Source organism: Saimiri boliviensis, chromosome 7 (assembly GCF_048565385.1).
Source record: "Saimiri boliviensis isolate mSaiBol1 chromosome 7, mSaiBol1.pri, whole genome shotgun sequence".
NCBI classification, from domain to species: domain Eukaryota; kingdom Metazoa; phylum Chordata; class Mammalia; order Primates; family Cebidae; genus Saimiri; species Saimiri boliviensis.
Genome location: NC_133455.1, coordinates 25,878,120 through 25,897,962, shown reverse-complemented (window position 1 = coordinate 25,897,962; position 19,843 = coordinate 25,878,120). Strand labels below are relative to the sequence as shown.

General features: G+C 49.1%; 1 protein-coding gene across 3 annotated transcripts in view; it reads left to right on the top strand.

Moving 5' to 3' along the window:
• The first annotated feature begins 356 nt into the window (after positions 1-356).
• Positions 357-19,843, top strand: part of ABTB3 (ankyrin repeat and BTB domain containing 3) — a 345,548-nt gene continuing 326,061 nt past the window's right edge. For all 3 annotated transcript variants that reach the window (XM_039472338.2, XM_039472337.2, XM_074402288.1), the window contains exon 1: positions 357-2,053. In XM_039472338.2, coding sequence (XP_039328272.1) covers positions 919-2,053 — 1,135 coding nt within the window. In that variant the 5' untranslated portion in view covers positions 357-918. The remainder of the gene's footprint in view (positions 2,054-19,843) is intronic.

Here is a 19,843-nt window from a genome sequence, read left to right as displayed (position 1 = left end):
TACACGCCTTGACGGGGGGTGGGGGTGGGGGTGGGGGGAGTGAAATCCTAAACGCAGGGGAGAGAGCGACCGTCAGGCACTTTGTGAACGCTGTGGGGAGCACATCTCGGTGGGGAGGTCACCGGCCCAACCCACCACCCTCCAGGAGCCTGAGGGCAGGAACAGCAGCAGAGGGCAGCATCCGCGTCTCTACGCTCGCAAGGGTTCCCCAGTTCGCTGGCCACTGCTCCCCACTTCCTGCAGTCTCGGTCTCCGCCGGGGGCGTGTGTGAGGGGCGGCGCCGCATGGAGAGGAGGGATTTTAGAAAAAGGCGAGGTAATTAGCATTCTCCGATTCCACTGGCTCTCCTCCGGCCCTGCTTTGCATACGCCCGTCCCACTGGCTGCCCGGGGTTTGCTGGGGTTCCGCAGGGTTTGCAGCCTCCGCGGCCGTTGCTGCGCTTCAGTGCAGGGCAGGCTGGCGCCGAGCGAGCCGGGGCCGGGAGCTGGGAGCCAGGAGCTGGGAGCCCGGAGCTCAGCGGCGGCGGCGTCTGGGGTGGTCTCAGTCCCACGAACACCGTGGCCGGCGCTCGGTGGCTTCTGCGTCCAGCCGGGCTTGGGGAAGAGCGGTCTAGACACTTTTTATTTTGGAAGAAAGGGGCAAGCCCCGGGGGGAGCTTCCTTCCCGGCCTGGCTCGCTCCCCAGTGCGCCCAGCTCCGGCCCGGACTCTGGAAGATGACTCCAGGGTCTGCTCTGTGTATTACAGCGGCGGCGTTTCGGGGAGGCAGCCGAAAGTAGTAACAGTTGGTAGCAGCGGCTGGTGGAAAAGTGAGCCGAGGCGGAGCGGACTCGGCTCTCCCCACGCCCCGCGGCATTCGCTGCTCCTCGCCGCTCCTTCCCCTTGGCTCCCAGGCGGCTGCAGCATGAAGTGGCGCAGCGATGGCCAGGAGAGGTAAGAAGCCCGTGGTGAGAACACTGGAGGATCTGACGCTGGACTCGGGTTATGGTGGCGCGGCGGACTCGGTGCGCTCCTCCAACTTGTCTTTGTGCTGTTCCGACTCTCACCCGGCGTCCCCGTATGGCGGGAGCTGCTGGCCGCCTCTAGCTGACTCCATGCACAGCCGGCACAACAGCTTTGACACCGTCAACACTGCCCTGGTGGAAGACTCCGAGGGGCTGGACTGCGCCGGCCAGCACTGCTCGCGGCTGCTGCCGGACCTCGACGAGGTCCCTTGGACTCTCCAGGAGCTGGAGACGCTGCTGCTGCGCTCACGGGATCCCCGGGCAGGCCCGGCGGTCCCCGGCGGCCTGCCCAAGGACGCGCTGGCCAAGCTGTCGACGCTGGTGAGCAGGGCGCTGGTGCGCATCGCCAAAGAGGCGCAGCGCCTGAGCCTGCGCTTCGCCAAGTGCACCAAGTACGAGATCCAGAGCGCCATGGAGATCGTGCTGTCCTGGGGCCTGGCCGCGCACTGCACGGCGGCCGCGCTGGCCGCACTGTCCCTCTACAACATGAGCAGCGCCGGGGGCGACCGCCTGGGCCGCGGCAAGTCGGCACGCTGCGGCCTCACCTTCTCCGTGGGCCGCGTGTATCGCTGGATGGTGGACAGCCGCGTGGCGCTGCGCATCCACGAGCACGCCGCCATCTACCTGACAGCCTGCATGGAGAGCCTCTTCCGGGACATCTACTCGCGGGTCGTGGCCTCCGGGGTGCCTCGGAGCTGCAGTGGCCCTGTGTCAGGCTCAGGCTCCGGCCCAGGCCAGAGCTCGGGCCCCGGTGCTGCCCCCGCGGCGGATAAAGAGCGGGAGGCCCCCGGGGGAGGAGCGGCGAGCGGCGGCGCCTGCAGCGCAGCCAGCAGCGCCAGTGGGGGCAGCAGCTGTTGCGCCCCGCCGGCCGCCGCGGCCGCCGCAATCCCGCCAGCAACCGCCGCCAACCACCACCATCACCACCACCATGCGCTCCACGAGGCACCCAAATTCACCGTGGAGACCCTGGAGCACACGGTCAATAATGACTCGGAGATTTGGGGTCTCCTGCAGCCCTACCAGCACCTCATCTGCGGGAAGAACGCCAGCGGTAAGTGGCTGCGCGGGTGCCACTCCCTCCCACCCAACCTGGCTAACTCTTGGCGCAAGTTTGCCTCGCGTCCCCCTCCCGCGTCTTCCCAGCCACGCGCTCCTATCCCAAGCCGCTGAGGAAGCGGCCGGGCTCGTGGTAGCCAGAACAGGAGTTGCCGGTTCCCTCCTGCACTCTGGTGCACGTACTTTACCCCGCTGATAAGGTCCCAGGTCCGGGAGCGCGCGGTTCCGCCCCCGGGGCGGGGCGGGGCGACAGCTGCCTCCAGCAGGCAATGAGCAAAACTCAGCACCATTTTTTGGAGCAGGGTTGAGATCATTTGCACTTAGTACATATACTCCACCCCAGCACTGTTGGTTTTGACCTTGAAGATGCCACTTCCCCAGGCGCATGAATTTGGCTCCCTAGGACTTGGGAGGAGGCGCGTTCCGCTCTCCGCAGCCTAGTGCTCCCACTTCCCCCACGCCCTCGGGGGGAGGGGGTCACTCAGTGCACCAAGGAAGAAGGGGCCTGGCGGTCTTACGAGCTGAATAGTTGAGAGCTTGCTCTGCCTAGACAGTCGGAGAGGTGTGTGTGGTGAAACTGGGGTGCGGAAAGACTTGTCCGTGCCAAGTTTTTCCAGAGCAGTTTTTGAGGGCCGGAGCACATAGCTGGTGGGGGCTGCGGGATGGACAAAAACCCCAGTTCCAGCCTCCCAGCTCTGGGCCTCTCCATTCCCTCTGGCAGGGAGCTGCAGCTCTCACCACTTGGCGAAAGGAACGCCACTGGGGATCTGGGCCGGACGGAGCTGACAGGGGGCAGTTCTGGAGAGGGTTGTCAGCTTAGGGCGTCGTTTCCAGCAGGTTCTATCATCCTCTCTCCACCATCCACCGTTTTGAAGGCCTGACCTGGGTGGGTCTGAACCCGCAGTTCTGGCGTTGAAGGGGGTGGGGCCGGGGCGCTTGTTTTCGAAAGCTCGCGCTGGCGGTCCTGCCCGTCTGCGAAAGCCGGGGCTAGACACTTCAAAGCTTCAATTTTCCACAGGAAATGGTAGAAGCGTAACTGGAGACTCTAAAGACGAAATAAAACTTTGTTACATATTCGGTGGTTTGGCCAGAGGTTGCTTGGTTGGAGCTGAAATGCAGTCTTTCTGGGCAGATTTCATTCATGTTGCTGCCTGTCTGTTTCCCGGGGGCTGGAGGATCAATGCGGTGGGCGGTGCCAAGGGTGTGCATGTGCGTGTGTGAGAGTCTGTGTGCGCGCGCGTCTGTGCGTGTGTAAGTGTGCCTGTGAGTGTGCGCAGGAACCAGCGGGCGCGCGGGGCGCCGGGCTCCAGCGGAAGCGTTTGGAAACCGACCCTGCAGCTCTCAGTCCCTTCACCTGGATTTGATCATGAGTGGGGGAGGGGAAGGAAGGCGCAAAGCGGGTGTGTGTTTGTGTGTGTTGCGGGGTGAGGGGGCAGTGTGTGTTGGAAAGCGGAATCCACGCTGATCTCGGAGACTCTTCGGGGTCTCTTTCCCAGAGCCCTTCCCCCTCTGCTGCCAGCCAAGGGCAGAACCCTCAAAGAGAGGATATCTTCGAGGCCACACACACACACACACACACACACACTGAAATCTCGATTAAGATGGAAACATCTGGGGAGAAGGCATTGGGCTTTGTATGTGCTTCTTCAGAATGCGGGGATTCACCTGCAAAATCTGGGAGTTTTGGACGGGACTGCTCTTTGCTTGAAACCCTAACCCCACCAAAAAGCACAGAGGGGCTTAACCACCTCCTGGTGGCTTTCCTGACAATCATCTTTTACCCTTTGCTGCCCCTGACACCCAACTCCTTACCTACCTTCCAGGACTGGAACCTCCTCTTTTTTCTCCCTCAATATTTCTTTTGGGAGGCTCTAGTGTGGAAATCTGGGCACCCTGCTCCACCTCTGTCTTTGCCATTCTCCTGAAGTTGTGAGTTTGGGCAGGTCACTTTACATCACTGGGTCTCAGTCGCCTCATCTGGAAAATAGGGGGCTAGATATGTAATACACCTCTTGTAGCTCTGTGTTAGTAGCTTCTATATTTTTTTTTCAAATCGGTTTTACTTTTATGAACTTTAACATCTTTTAAAAACAGTTTTTGTGTTTATCCTTTTTGGAGGAAGTATAATTTAAGGAAGGAGAAGACCACAGAGTTGGTTTTGGGCAGGGTGAGTGTGTGACGGTTGGGGTTTGCTGCCATCACAGCTTTTCCCATACTAGAGCGCTTAACTCCTGGGTTTCGGGGCCCCTTCAGCCTCCTCTGGGTATACTATATACCATAATTTCATTGTGATCTCTTCATCTCTTTTCTTTGGGCTTGTTTAAAATGTCAGGTCATTTATGCAGAAGAGTTAAGGAAAAAGTGATTAATTCCTTAGGTATCTGAATCATACATTAAACATCAAACCTCTTTCTTAAACTATTTTGTACGCAGTCTTTCTGATCTGCAAGCCTCATTAAGAACAAAATACCTTACTTACTAGATTTCCCCTCCTTTAACTTGGTAGCACTACTTATTTATTCATTTGTGAATTCATTTGTTCATTGATACTTATTGCAGTTGCTAAATGCTAGGGTCTGAGCAAGCGGTGGTAAGACGTAATAATGGCTAACATGTATCCACCAGGATTCTGTATATTGACCCATTTTATCCCCAGTACCTCTTGAAAAGGTACTACTATTATCCTCATTATATAGAAGAAGAAACTGAGGCACAGGGAACTTAAGTAAGTATCTTGCTTATTTGAATGCAGACAGCCTGGTTCCAGAGTCCATACTCTCAACCCCTGTGTGTATGACTATTTAGTGACAGATGAGTTCCCTGCCTTCAGGCATTCCACCTGCCCTTTATTACCTACACAGGTGAACAGAGACCTTTCACAGCCTGACATTCTTCGTGTCCCAATTTATATACCTTTTTTTCCTCTCAAACGGAACTGGGCAGAACTGGATTTTACATGTTTTTCTGTCCCCTGCTAAGCCTAAGAGAGGCCCTAGTACACAGTTGGAGCTTATTAGATGCCTGTTTGAGTTGAGCAAGCTATTGTACCGTATAGCATGGTGATATCCTGAAAGAATCGATTGCTTTTTGAGTTTCTTGAATCATTTTTGCAGGTTTTTCTACTTCGTTGTTACTGTTGTTCTAAGGAAGGGCTCTTGCTATGTTGCCCAGGCTGGTCTTGAACTCCTGAGCTCAAGCAATCCTCCCACCTCAGCAGGGTAGCCAGGACGACAGGCAGGCACTGGCTCCAAGTTCTGCTTCTCTTGTTGCCCCTTTACTGCCCTTTCTATACCTGTCCACCTTTCTAATTTGCTGCTATGAAACTGCCCAGGCTAAGGAATTGTAAAGCTAGTCACGTGGGACTGGACTCAGAAAACAAAAGATAATTGGCTTGAAAGTGAAAGAAGGCTAAGGGGCTCTCAAAAATCACATCCATGGGCTTGCTATGGGCATAAACTTTGTGGTTCTGTAAAAACTCTTCAGAATTGGAGTTTTGTGTTCATTTTCAGCTGTCTTGAAGGGCTGGGGCATCAGCTAAGGGACCCCATTGATGTTTCTGTGGTGTTTTAAAAATTTGACTTGATTGAGCTGAGTAAGGAGTGGGCAGAAGTACTTCACTGCACCTTTGTATATGCTAGTCATTGTACCTTAAACTCCTGTAGAGCTGGCCAGTTCCTACTTATCCTTGAAGACCTGGCTTCAAGAATGAGTTGGTCTTCCTGGCTTCCTTGTGAAGGCTTCCCTGATGCAACCCCTTCTCCCTTCTTACTCATCTTTGTGTCTCTTTCCATATCACTCAGCACAGTGCCTGGCACTTTGTATAACAGATGCTCTCTACTGCTTGTTAAATGAATGTAACCCAGCTCATTCAATTTTAGGCATTTAAAATTTGCCTATCAGCCATAAAGTCAGTTGTTAAGAGAATGGCCTCTGGTGTTAGACTTCTTGGATTTGAATTTCAAGGCTGCCATTTTCTAGCTGTATGTTCTTATGTATGTGACCCAACCGCTCTGTGCTCCAGTTTCCTCAGCTGGAAAATCGAGGTAATAATTACAAGGATTAAATGATATTATGTGTCTAAGGCTATTATAATCCAGTGCTGACACGTGGTAGGTGCTAAAATGATGATAACAGTTGTGATAATCCAGGCACGATGGTGTCTCTCATCTCTATCACATCCAGATTCATTCATTCCCACATGCTCAGGGTGGATGGAGCCAACAAGACCCAGAATTTTAACTGGATCCCCTTTTTAATATAACACCAAATAACTTGTACGCCCACCTCAAGGATCGATGCCACGGGCACAGCCCTGTAGCCAGGGTCACAAAAAGATTGCTTTGGTCAAAGGAAAGTAGCTTCTTTTTGAGAGGCTGAGGCAGGAAGATTGCTTGAGGCCAGGAATTTGAGACCAGCCGAAGCAACATAGTGAAAGCCCATCTCTACCAAAAAAGAAGAAATATTTTAAAGGTAGCTTATTTTACTAGCTGTATTTTCAAATGGTATCTATCTTTAGCGAAGGGGCACCAGGAAACTTTCTGGAAGTAGTCCCTTATGTTGACTGGGAAGTAGGTTCAGAGGTGTATGCGTTTCTCAAAACTCATCCAAAGGTAAACCTAGTATTTGTGCATTTTACTGTACTGTGAAATATACTTCAGTAAAAAAAGACACACCAAAAAGAGCCATTGACATTCTTGAATTAAATTTTGTTTTAAATGTGCAATTTGAAGGGCAGACTGAAAGACATGGTATGGAATAATGAGAGAAAGACCTTAGACTTAGATCCAACTTCAAATTTTCACTCTACCATTCTCTAGCAAGTGACTTAATTTTGCTGAACTCAGTTTTCTCATCTGTACAGTTAGGATTACAAAACACAAGAGGTTGTATCTTAAAAAGGAAGAAAACCCAAACTGAACACAAAGGGCAATTGCAAGGATTAAATCAGATACAGTTTATAAAAGCACCTGCCACATAGTAGGCACTTGATAATAATGGCTTCCTTCAAAAACAGATTATACCGGCTGGTGATAATAATAATAATAATACTTTGGGGATTTTGAATAGTTTCTTTCACTTCAGGGATCCCCAGTCACTTTATAAACATTAATTACCACGAGCCCTCGCCTGCCAGCGTGGGTGTGGTGGGTAGGTTGGTTTTTAGATCTTTTGCTTTTCTGTTGCCTCTGCACAAAATGCTTGCTCAGCTGTTTTCCTGTCCCTAAACTGGTCATGCTGTTCTGTGGTGCAGTGTTGCTCTGCTGGATCAAAAATGCCACGGAAGAAACCCAACGTTTTAAGAGGCACAGCAAACACTATCTCAAGAGCCAGCCATAGCAGTGTCTGTGCTCACAGAACACAGTTTTAATTAACTGACTCGATGTAAATTAAACCCTGGAATTTGGGTCAGTAGAGGGTTATTTGGTTTTCTGTGCAGACCTGCTAGTTCAGTGCTGGGACATTTGAAGTTGGCTGTTTCCTGAAACATAAAATAAAAATAACAAAGTTAAACAATGAGGCGCTAACCTGAAGACCTGGGGTCAAGGGCAGGGTGCTGATGAACTTTGAATAGAAGGCTTCTAATTTTGAGTCTGTTTGTCTTTGTGACCTTCAGCCAGGCACCAAACTAACCTATGAAACTGGTCTGATTATTATCTACTGAGAGGTAAATATAAAATAGTAATTGACTCTAGAGTCAGCTACACATGTAAGCTGCAGTTTCCCTATCTGTAAAATGGGCATTGTAATAATAGCTATACTTTTATAGCTTATTACATGCTCTTATTACTGTTTTAAGAGCTTTGTGTGTTATAAACATTATAGTTACATTAGCTATTATTATTGTTATTATTGACACAAAGTTTCACTCTTGTTGCCCAGGCTTCAGTGCAATGGAGCAATCTCGGTTGACTGCAACCTCTGCTTTCCAGGTTCAAGTGATTCTCCTGCCTCAGCCTCCTGAGTAGCTGGGATTACAGGCATGCACCACCATGCCTGGCTAATTTTGTATTTTTAGTAGAGAAAAGATTTCACCATGCTGGCCAGGCTGGTTTTGAACTCCCGACCTCAGGTGATCCACTCGTCTCGGCCTCCCAAAGTGCTGGCATTATAGGCATGAGCCATGGCACCTGGCCTCATCAGCTACTATTAAAGACAGCTCCAAAATCTCAGTAGCTTGACACAATAGAAATTAATTTCTTATACACTTAAACTCTGATTGGGAGAGGAGGGGTGCTGCAGGAGACAGGAGGGTCATTTAGGTAGAATTTGCCTTTTTTATCTTCTACATGTGGCCTTCAGCGCCTTCCTTGGAAGTTCATCCAGCCAATAGGTAGAGATTGACAGTGAGTGTGGAGGAGCTTAGGAAAGGCGGTATAGGTTAAGCCTGGAGGGACTTACATTGCTTGTGTCCACATGTCATTGACCAGATGTATCATTGGCTCTCTGACCACTAGTACCCGTGTGCCTCCTTCTTCCTATGCACAAAACACATTCTCTTTTCCCTAAGGGAGGAACCCACATTTTATCTGATCCCTACTTCCAACTTCAAGTTCATAGTCATTGGATGTTGTTCAATCCTATCCATGAAGCTGAGTGTGGCACCTTACCATGGTCCAGGGACCCATGAGCCAAAACGAACACGTTTTCTGCCACTCTGCCTCCATATCCCACATCTGAGCAGGGTGGGATAACCATCTTGAAACTCCCATTTGGAAAAGATAATCATAGAAGGTACCCGGCAGTCACTGGTCCTCGGTAGTCATGAAATCTTGCCAAGTAAGCATTGTGTGGTTGTATCTTAGCAGTGGGTGAAGTTCCTGGATTAGGTCCTGATTCTTCTCCTGATGGGAATTTGCTGGTTCATTGTTCACACTCTCAGCTGTGCTGGTAGGAGGATTTTCTTTGTTATTTTCCTTGGCCACATCTGAAGTTGGTCATGGGGAGTATGGCCTTCTTGGGGGCTCTAAATCTTTTGTGACCTAGTTCTTGCCCTTGAATCTCTGGGGGTCCGAGGATTGTTTTAATCCTGTAACAGTAAAGACTATTAAAATCAAGGTTGATAGATTTTGCAATGCAATTCCCTCAACAACTTAGTAGGACTTTCATCTATGATGTCTAATACGCCAGTAGCCACACCCAAAGTTATTTCCTAGACTTAATTCTGAAGCCCGGATTATTACTTCCTTTTCCCTATACCTCTCTTTCTCTCTAAATTTAATGGCAGCTACCTTGAGGCCATCAGGCTTGGGTAGAAAGCTTATATATATATATATATATATATATATATATATATATATATGTATTTTTTTTTTTTTTTGAGACGGAGTTTTGCTCTTGTTACCCAGGCTGGAGTGCAATGGCATGATCTCAGCTCACCGCAACCTCTGCCTCCTGGGTTCAAGCAATTCTCCTGCCTCAGCCTCCCGAGTAGCTGGGATTACAGGCACGCACCACCATGCCCAGCTCAATTTTGTATTTTTAGTAGAGACGGGGTTTCACCTTGTTGACCAGGATGGTCTCGATCTCTTGACCTCGTGATCCACCCGCCTCAGCCTCCCAAAGTGTTGGGATTACAGGCGTGAGCCACCGCACCCGGCAAGCTTATATTCTTAATATGATACTTATTTCACTTAAATGTCTTCTCTTTACTCTTATTGTTTGGGATTTAGACATAGTTGTCTATTTTGACCTCTCCACTATTCCTTTCTAATATTACTTTCTAAGTGGTTAATTTATGCCTGAGTTCTTCTCTTTCCCTAGTACCTTGCTTAACTCAGCCAGAAACAGTTAGCAAACTACTACCATTATTTTTTCCAGTCTCTTTCTATAGAGCTTAGAGGCTTAATAGGCATGAGCTCTGACTACTAAGTTATCATAGATGACAGTTAAATGAGACATTTTACTTCTGTATCACATGTATCTCCAGTTTTTCAGGCTCTAATATAACCTGCTACCTGACTTCTAAGCCAGTGTCCCGTGTCTTTAGCACCCCAGTTCTGGAACTAAGTTCTATATTAATTAGGGTGATGCTGGCTGATGGGTCAGTTCATCCTAACATCTTAGCAGCTAAAGACAATAAAAGCTGCTTTCTCATTCAGGTAGAGTCCAACTGATGGCAGGGGAGAGAGGTGCTCTGTCTCTGGAAGTTGATGGAAGCTCTTAGACACATAACTCCCAGAGACTTCTCTCAATGAGGGTGATAGAGAATGTGGAGGATTGTGTGGGAGGTTTTTATGATACCATCCTGGGTATGGGTCTCAATTCCTTCCACATTCCAATGACCAGAACTCAGTCACATGGTCTCCACTAGATATAAGGGGGCTGGAAATTATGGTCTCTGGCAGGGCAGCAATCTACAGCCACAATTCTGTACTATCAGAGGGGCATAAGTATTTGATAGACAGCTAGCCATCTCAGCAACCTTATGAAGCAGATATGCTATTATTATCCCTATTTTTCAGACAAGAAGTTGAGGAACAGAGGGTTCAATAAATTTGCTTAAGGTGACATGGCTTGCAAGTGGCCATCCAGATCTGAATTAGGTAGTTGGCAGTCTGCCTTATAAAATGCTTGTAAGGATTAAAATGATATAATCGATGTGAAATGTTTATTCTAGCATCTCATTCATGATATGTACTTAATAACTGTTATCTTTATCTTTATTGCTCTTGATAGTATCATTCTATGCTGAAAGTGGACTAACATTGAATAGGTATGAAGCTCTCCGTCCTTGGGTAAAATGTAAATCTAAACTGGTGGGTGCTCCAGGGAAATTGTATTACGTGTCTGTTTCCCTTTGCCGTCTCCCACATTTTATCCACGGGGGGGAATTACCAATTGCTGAAGCAGGGACTATTTCAGGATTTCCACACACATGACTTCACTGAATCTCCACACTCTTCTTGTGAAATGACTGTTTCTTATCCCCATTTTGCTGAGGAGGAAACTGAGGCTCAGAAAAGTTTATCAACTAGCTCAAGATGCCACAGGTACAAAGTGGTAGAGTTAGGATTTGGGCTCAAGAGCCTGTGCTCTGAACTGCCACAGCCAGGTGGTGAAATCTGGATCATAGAGGCCTCCAGGAGGCTTCCAGGAATCCAGTGCAGCCCAAGGGGCGTGTGGGGTGGAGGGCGGGGCTTGCCTTTGTGGTGGTGGTTATGGTTGATGATTGTCCTTGTGCATAATATTTGGTCTTTTTTTAGTCCCTGCCGGCTTCCCCTCTCCCTGGCTGCCCCATGAGTCACTTCCCAGCTATCCATCAGATCACAGCATAGCCTCCTCAGCTGAGGCCCTGGGGAAATAGCTGGCATTATCATCTCCAGGTGACAGCTCCCTCCATACCCTACCCAGCTGGGTGGGCTCAGTGACATAAGAAGCACAGGCCCTCTCACAAGTAGAACTGAATTCAGAAAACTGTGGCATAGTGGAGAATTGATTCCATTTCTGCTGCAGAGGAGACTGAGTCTGGTCCTCCCTGAGAATCACAGAGTTGGATTTTTCCCAGACTCTCGAGTTAGGTGGACCAGGGTTCAAATTCTGGCTCTATTGCCTACAAGCCAGGTGACCTTAGGCAAGTCAGTTCATCTTTCCCAGACTCAGTTTTCTCATCTGCTTAGTAAGGAGAATAATAGCTCTCCCTCATAAAAAAAAATGTTGTTGAGGGAATAAAATGAGTTAATTCATCTAGAAAAATATTGGACACATCATAAATACTCAATGTCTGTTAACAATCATCGTTATTATTAATAAGTGCTTGTGCTGTGCCAGCCTCTTTGCCAAAAGAACTGCCCCCTGGATGCTGGCTCATTTACAGAGTGACTGAAAAGGTTTCTATAGTTTGTCAGTAACCAGACTTCTGGACTTTGACCACCTATTAGCTGTGTGATGTCAGGCAAGTTACCTAACCCCTCTGTGACTCAGTCTTCCCCTTTGTTATGTGAGAGTAATAAGTGAATAACCTAATTATTTCTGTTTTTTGTTTTTTGAGACAGAGTATCACTCTGTTGCCCAGGCTGTTGTGTAGTTGACATGATCTCAGCTCACTGCAACCTCCGTCTTCTGGGTTCAAGCAATTCTCCTATCTCAGCCTCCCAAGTAGCTGGGATTACAGGCATGTGCTACCATGCCTGGCTAATTTTTTTTTGTATTTTTAGTAGACATGGAGTTTCACCATGTTGATCAGGCTGGTGTTGAACTCCTGACCTTGTGATATGCCTGCTTTGGCTTCCCAAAGTGCTGGAATTACAGGCGTAAGCCACCATGCCTGGCCTATGAAACCTAATTCTTAAAGCTGTTGGGAAGTGCCTGACATGTAGAAATTGCTTCATATATGTTGGCCATTGTTGGGTTTTATTATATTCATTATGACTGTTTCTATAGGCAACTGCATTGAATGTTAAGCAATACAGTCCCTGAGCTCATGGAGCTCACAGGCCTGTGCTGGGTTTAATTTATTCATCAAAGAATTATGTAGTTGTAAATTTACAAACTGGTGACATGTGCTACGAAGGAGAGACATATAGGCTGTGAAGAGTCTTTGCCAAGGCTCTTGATGTGGTTGGGAGTAAGGCTTCACTAAGGAAATGAGGAAGTGAGCCTTTAGTAAGGCTTGAGTGAGGCTTGAATGAGGCTGAAGCATGGCCAAGTTGGTGGAAAAGGTAGGAAGAACACTTGATGAATGCAAACTGCATGTGCAAAGGGCCTGTGGCAGAGGAGAGCATGTGAGGAAGGTAGAATGGCCAGTGCAACTGGAATGGGAGAGGGTAGGGAGGGGAGCCTGGTAGAGGTTAGTCTAAGCATCTGCCAGATGAAGCAGGCTTTCACGGAGGGCACTGGAGAGCCCTTGAAAGCTTTTAAGGAGCAAGATGCAATGATCAGATTTGTGTTCCACAAAGATCATGTTGCCAGTAGTTCAGAGAGCGGACTGGAAGGGTGAATGTGGGACGGCTGGTTAGGTACTGTCATCATCCCCATCTTGCTCAAGAAGAATCTGAGGCTGTGACACATTAAGGCACTTGCCAGGTGTTAATAAGTAGAGAACTCAATTTAAAAACATATAGAATTTAAATCTGAGGGACTTCAAATTCAACCTTCCTCTCACTGTACCATGCCTTATTCCAAGGCAGCATCTGGTTTAACTCTCACGTATTACAGATGTGGAAACTGAGGCCCAGAGTAGGATACTGTCTTGTCCAAGATCACACAGCAGAGTTGGAACTGGTATCCCAGGTTTCTGCATTTTTAGGGCCCTCTCATCTGCAGTGATGTATTGTCTCCTCTAAACCAGATCACTCGTGGGAAGCACGGTGGGATGAGAGCCTGCACTGTCCACAGCAGTTTGGAGATTAATTTACGATCTGGCTGTAATATCTCCGGTTTGACTATACATCTCACAGTAAAATAAATGCTAGTCTGGAAGCCCATTAGATCGTGGCTGAACCAATGAAAGCAATTACTGTGAAGATCAGGTGTGCTAAATGCAGAATCAAATTAACAGTTCCCCTGTGCATTCATATCTGAAAGCAAATCAGAGAGGCAGCTTCGAGGAGGGGTAAGTGAAATCTTCAAGTACGGTGCCTGCCTCCGAGGTTGAGGTTGCATGGATTAACTGATTTTCTTTGGGTGGCGCGTGTCATTGTTCCTTCCTAATCCCAGCTCAGGGTACCACCCAGGGAGTCATGATGTGCCCAAGAAGCACGCCAGGCCTAAATTAACCTCTTTTCTTTCTCTGGATGCTTCTGCCACCCCGCAAGTACTGGGGAGGTGGCACAGCCTTTGTCTCTCTCTGCCTCCTCCCTCAGCCCCTTTCAGCCTTCTCTATGCTGACTTTGAAGTGTGGGGGCTGGGCTCACCCTCCTAAGCAGAGCCACAGGTGCTTCCTGGCCTCATGGAGCTTGTGGGCTTGAGGTGGGTTTAGTTTATTCACAGATAGTCACACAGATATCAAACTGTACCTGTGACAGTTGCTCCTCCGGAGAGGTTCCCGGAGCCAGGAGCATTTGATGGAGATGAAGCTTCCTTAGACTGTGGGGTGGGTCCAGGACAGTGCCTGTGAGGAGGGGAGCTGCCCCTCCCTTGTGCTTACAGTGGGGATTGGGACACCAGACATTCCGAGGTGGAAGGCTCCTTGTCAGCCTCCTCCACCTGGTGCTGGTGGTGTCGTGGTGTCATGGTGTCGTGGTGGGGAAGCCTGCAGGGGTGGGGTGGTAAGGGTTTGATCTGTGCACGGTGATTGGAGCTCCTCCTTCCCACCCGGAAGTCTGCACCACTAGGGCAGGCAGAAGGCAGAGGGCAGGGAATCTCATCCCCATATTAGTGCCTCCGATTCAATCTCCTTCCCTTTGGAAGCCCTCCCCACCCTCTGCCTGCTCCTGCCATTCTACAGCTACCATTGTTGGGACAGACGATAGGCCTCTTGTTCAGCTTGCTGTGGCAGCCATGGTGGATGGAGGGCAGGGGCGAGTGTGGGGGGCCAGCAGGAGGCCTCTCTCCCCCTCCCCTCCCCACCCCACCTCTCCTCACCTGGGTCGGCTGGCTGCTCTTGCTGATTCAGCTGCGCTCTAAGTTTTCTGTCTCCCAGCATGAGAGCTATGCATTAAGGAAACAGACCAGGAGCAAGCTGGCGCCTTCACGGCCTCTGATGGCCCCATGATGTGGAGCCTCGCGGGGCAGCTGGGAGCCTGTGCTGGGGCAGGAGGTTGCCTGAGCCCCGTAGTGCATAGGAAGGCCTGGCTTGGCTCAGGCCCAGGAGGGTGGGCCCGTGCTGTGTGACCTCATGCTCCTGACCTCTCTGAACCTCACTGCCCTCACATGGGAGCTGGAAATAATGATCACACCAGGTTCTGGTGTTGGTAGAGTTGCAAGTGTCTAATGAGGCCATGCTTTGGAAAACCAGGAAGCCCAGCACATAGTCATGGTAAAAGCTGATGTTTCTGAGCATCTGCCACACTGCCGGCACCAGTTTATTAATGGAGAGCATTAGCTGCTCTATGAGACAGGTATGGTTATCATCTCTGTTTTACAGATGAGGACACTTGGGAGAGGTGGGGAGACTTGCTTAAAGTCCTACAGTTAGTAAGATGCAGAGCGGGGACTCTGCGCCTGGTTCTTGGCCTGTGTTTCTAATCACCATGCCTTGAGGAGGGAATGTGCGATCTGAGAGGGATCTGACTCAGAAATCATGGAAGATGACTGAGGAGTACTTTACTCAGGCACCTGGCCTGAGAAACATCACCCCTGTCGTGGGCAGAGAAGTGAGGCAGCTGGCCCGAGATTGCGTGGAGGGTAGCAGCAGAGGCTGGGGTTGAACCCAGGCCATCTTGCCTCAAGGCCTGAGCACATGTGAGGGGAGGCGGGGAAAAGGTGTGAGTCTTTCCAGGCCAGGCCATGCTGTGTTGTGACCAGAGGCAAAGCCCTGTTCTCCTACGTGCCCTGCTAGGGTTGGGCTGCAGATGTGCCACTGCTGAGCTTCCCAGAAGCCTGTGCAAAAGGAGCACTCATGAGCCAATTCCGCAATTCTTTGTATGGTGGATGAGGCAGCCATAAAACTAGCTGCTGTAGCTGTGCCTGTTGCTTAGGCCAGAAAGAAATTTCTCAGTAGGAGACTAGAAGCCGTTATTAAGAGGCATTTAGCGACCTCACATTTCAGCCCGTGGTTGTTAAGGAAGAAGAAGGAGAGCTGCTGCTTGATCTGCAAAGGGTCTCTCCCACCCCTCCCTGCTGCCTTCACCCCCTCCCTCATTCCCTATGGAATGTCCAGTTGTTGTCCTTTGTGTATAAAGAAAAGGCAGGAGTTGGGGCAGTGTATAACGCTTCCTCCTATGTTCTGGAGAAGGGTCTTAGGGTCAGAAGGTAGCCTGGAACTGTATGTCTAAATCAGACCGTCTGTAGGTCTGTAGAGAAGCAGAGAGAGTTCATATGCTCCTCTGAGACAAATAAGCAGACCACACATTGCAGCTGCGAATACAGTCATCAGCAAGCTGGTGTGCAAGGTTAGGGAGGCAGGAGAGAGCTGGGTGGGACCGAGGCTTTGGAGAGGTTTCATCAGTGCGGTCAGATGAGACAGCGCTTGAAGGTTTAGTACCAGAAGGGGACATGTGGCCCACTTTAGAACAAGCTGTGTGATCTCAGGCAAGTGACTTAACCTCTCTGGACTTGTTTCCTCATTAGAAAAATGGAGATAAGAAATATACCAGGTTTCCAGGATTGTTCTGAGGCTCAAAGGAGTCCTCAGATATAAAAGTGCTTTGTAAACTGTAAAATAACCATTCATTCAATCATTTACTCAAATGTACTAGGTATGGTTCTAGAGAGCCTACTATGTACTAGGTATGGTTCTAGATACTTGGCATCCATTAATCCATAGAAAAAAATCATTGCCTTTACAGAACTTAATTCTAGTGGGGGAGGCCCTACATAATAAACACACTATTTAAGTAAAAGTGTTAGAAGGTGACACCTGCCATGGAAAAAATAAATCAGAGTAAGTGGAATAGGGACAGTAGGGGATGGTTGCAATTACAGCATGGTCAGGGTGGCCTCACTCCAAAGATGAGATTGGTGTGGAAAGATGAGGTAGGTGAGGGAATTGATCATGTTGCTGTCTGGGAGAAAAGTGTTTCAGGCAGAGGGAACAGCCAGTGTAAGGGCCCTGAGGCAGGAATAGCCAGTAACCCATTGAGGTGGAGAAACTTGAGTGAGCCAAGAGGCAGAGGAGGTGAAAACACAGGGTCATAGCAAACCAGGTTGGGCAGGGCCCCATAGGCCCTTGTGGACTTTGGCTTTCATTCCTAGTGAACTGGGAAGCCATGGCAGGGTTCTGAGGAAGGGCTGGCAGGTCTGGCTGAAGATGAACTTCAGAGGAACAAGAGCACAGGAGTGTGTGGAGGCTCTTCCAATAGGCCAGGCAGGAGAGGATGGTGGCCTAGCTAGCGGGTAGCCGTGGAGGTGAGCTAGGAAGAGGCTTCTGGCTGTCACTAAAGGGTGGAGTCAACAAGCTCGTGTTGACACATTGGTTGTGGGGTGTGAGGGAATGAGGAGGGGTCAAGGAAGACTTTCAAGGGTTTTTGGTTTGAACAACGTGGAGGAGGGAGTTGCCATAAACTGAGATGGGAAAGACCATGGAAAGAGCAGGTTTGGAGATGGCAGGAAGATCAGGGCTCCAGCTTGGGACATGGAAAGTTCAAGGTGCCTTTTAGGTGTCCAAGGAGAGATGTTAACCGGCCATTGGATATTCGTTCAGGATTATGTAGAATTCAGGAGGGAGGATGGTTTGGAGATATAAATGTGGGAGTTGAGAGCATGTAGGTGGTTTTAAAAACCATGTGGTGGGCAAGGTCACTGAGGGATTTAGTGTAGAAGAGGCAAGAGAACCAAAGACAAGGCCCTTTCTTGGGCCAGACGGAAGAGGAGGAACCAGCAGGGGAGGCTGAGAAGGAGCAGCCAAGGGAGAAGGAGAACTGGGAACATCCCAGAAGTCAACAGAAGATAGTGTGTCCCCAAGGAGGAAGTGGTCCACTGCATCAGGTGGTATTCAAGGTAGTTATTCTCACCGCACCCCCAAATTCTGCGAGTATTTCTGCTTGCAACCATTGGGGACTGTTTCAGGTCCCATGAAGAGGCAGCGTTGAGGTCAAGTGCAGTGGCCTGTCATCCCAGTGCTCTGGGAGGCCAAGTTGGGAGGATCGCTTGAGGCCACAAGTTCGAGATAAGCCTGGATAACATAGCAAGACCCTATCTCTAAACAAAATGTAAAGAGTTAGCTGAGAGTGGTGGCATGTACCTGTCCACCTATTCAGGTGGCTGAGGTGGGAGGATCACTTAAGCCCAGGAGTTTGAGGCTGCAGTGAGCTATGATCTTGCTACTACACTGCAGTCTGGGTGACAGAGAAAGACTTTGTCTCAAAAAACAAAACAAAACAAAACAAAAGCTGCATTGATATGCTTATTGGGAACCACCGCTAACTGCGAACCGTAATGACCCTGAGGATATTTGTGAAGTTTTCCTAAGGGAAGAGAGGGACAATGCCCTCAGTATGTCATCTATAAACCATAAACCAGGGGTGTTAGCCCAAATCAGCAACTTTGACCTGAGTTCTCATGGAGTAAGACAGGGAGGCTTCTCACTTCCACCCTGTACACACACTTCCGCAGTTGTTCCTCTTGTATCTGTTTTATCAATACTGGGATTTTGCATAAGATGTAGTTTGAAGAGCACTAGCCTGGGTGATGAGCAAGTCCTTCCTGCTCTGGCATTCGGGAGGCTCTGACTACCCAGGGAGCTGGGATCCCACAGTGGATATGGGCTTTGGCTTTGGTCCATGAGGCGAGCATGGAAAGTGTGTTCTGCTGAGGCTCAGAGAAGCAAGCCACGCAGGGCCCGGAGGGGAGGGAAAGGGGAATGCTGCACTGGGAACCTTTGCAGAGCTCCAGGACCCAAAAGGGATGGGAGAGAGAAGACAGGGAATGAGGAGAACCAATATGGGAAATAAACTGAACTGGCGGAATTTAGGGTCCAACAGCTGGAGGCTTTGCAGTTGAAGATGACTCTCCCTTCCTCCTCCTGCTCCCCACAATTATTTGCAATTCTGCTCCCCCACCCCATGCAAAGCTCTTTTGTGTTTCTCCTTCACTGCTGCAGCCTCACCTCCCAGGTGGCATTGCTGATTGGCAGCAGCAGAGGTAGAACTCATCAAAGCCATCTCTGAACCAAAAATAGCCCGTCCAGCCAGATACTTCCCAACCTTCCATGCCAAAGTGCTTGCTCTCATTTGTCAGAGTTGGCATATCCACCTGACGGCTCTCAAAGGTCCGAGGCTGAAAACAGAAAGGATCAGTCCTGCATTCCTAAACCCTGACGTGAGCAAATGATGACTTTGGGATATTGTGACTTGTCTCATGTAAGTTACTTACTCACTAAATCGTCTAATCTGGTTGATTTTAAGAGGAGGGATCATATGGTAGTTACATCAAGGGTCTGAAGTCAGACAGTCTGGGTGCAAATCTCAGCATCATCCCTTTCTAGTTGGGCCACCTCAGGCCAGTTCTCTCTGAGCCTCAGTTTTTTCCTTTGTAAGCATGTTCACCTCCTGGGAGTGTTTGGGGTTAAAACAGAATGATGTGATGTCTATAAGCACTTACTGTGTGGCAGTGAGTGCTTGTTACATGTTGGCTGTTATTGTTGGGACTGTCATTCCCCAGTCATAGAAAACTCCTATTATAACACTCATCAGATTATACTGAATGGTCCACTAACCTGTCAGTCTTTACAGATCATCTTGTGTCTCTAGCACAGCTTCTGGCACATAGTAGGCACTTCAACATACTTGTTCGATGAACGGATGACACCATGGCATATAAACTTCATGCAAGCACAGATATATTTGTCTGTTTTATTCATTGCTATTCCCCAAACACCTAGCAGAGTGCCAGAGTATAGTGCGTCCTGAATAAATATTTGCAGCCTGTGAAATGAACTATGAATTAACGGAGCTTCACTAACGGGCAAATCCAGAGCTTGTTGCTAACCATTGGTTAACTGGCTGGTAGTCTTCCTGCATATTTCTGAATTCTCAGCCCTGAACAACGCTCCTTTTCAAAGCTTGCTTCTCTTTGAAGAACAGAAAGGAAATGATTGCCCATTATCCCTTTGTACCCAGTTTCTGCCCATGAGATGGGACCTCGTTCTAATCCAAAGTTGAAAGCTGTGTCTGCATAGACTTTTGGATCTTAGAGCTGAGAGAAGCTTCACAATTCTCCGGGTGCAGCCCTGCTGTCTTCAGTCTGG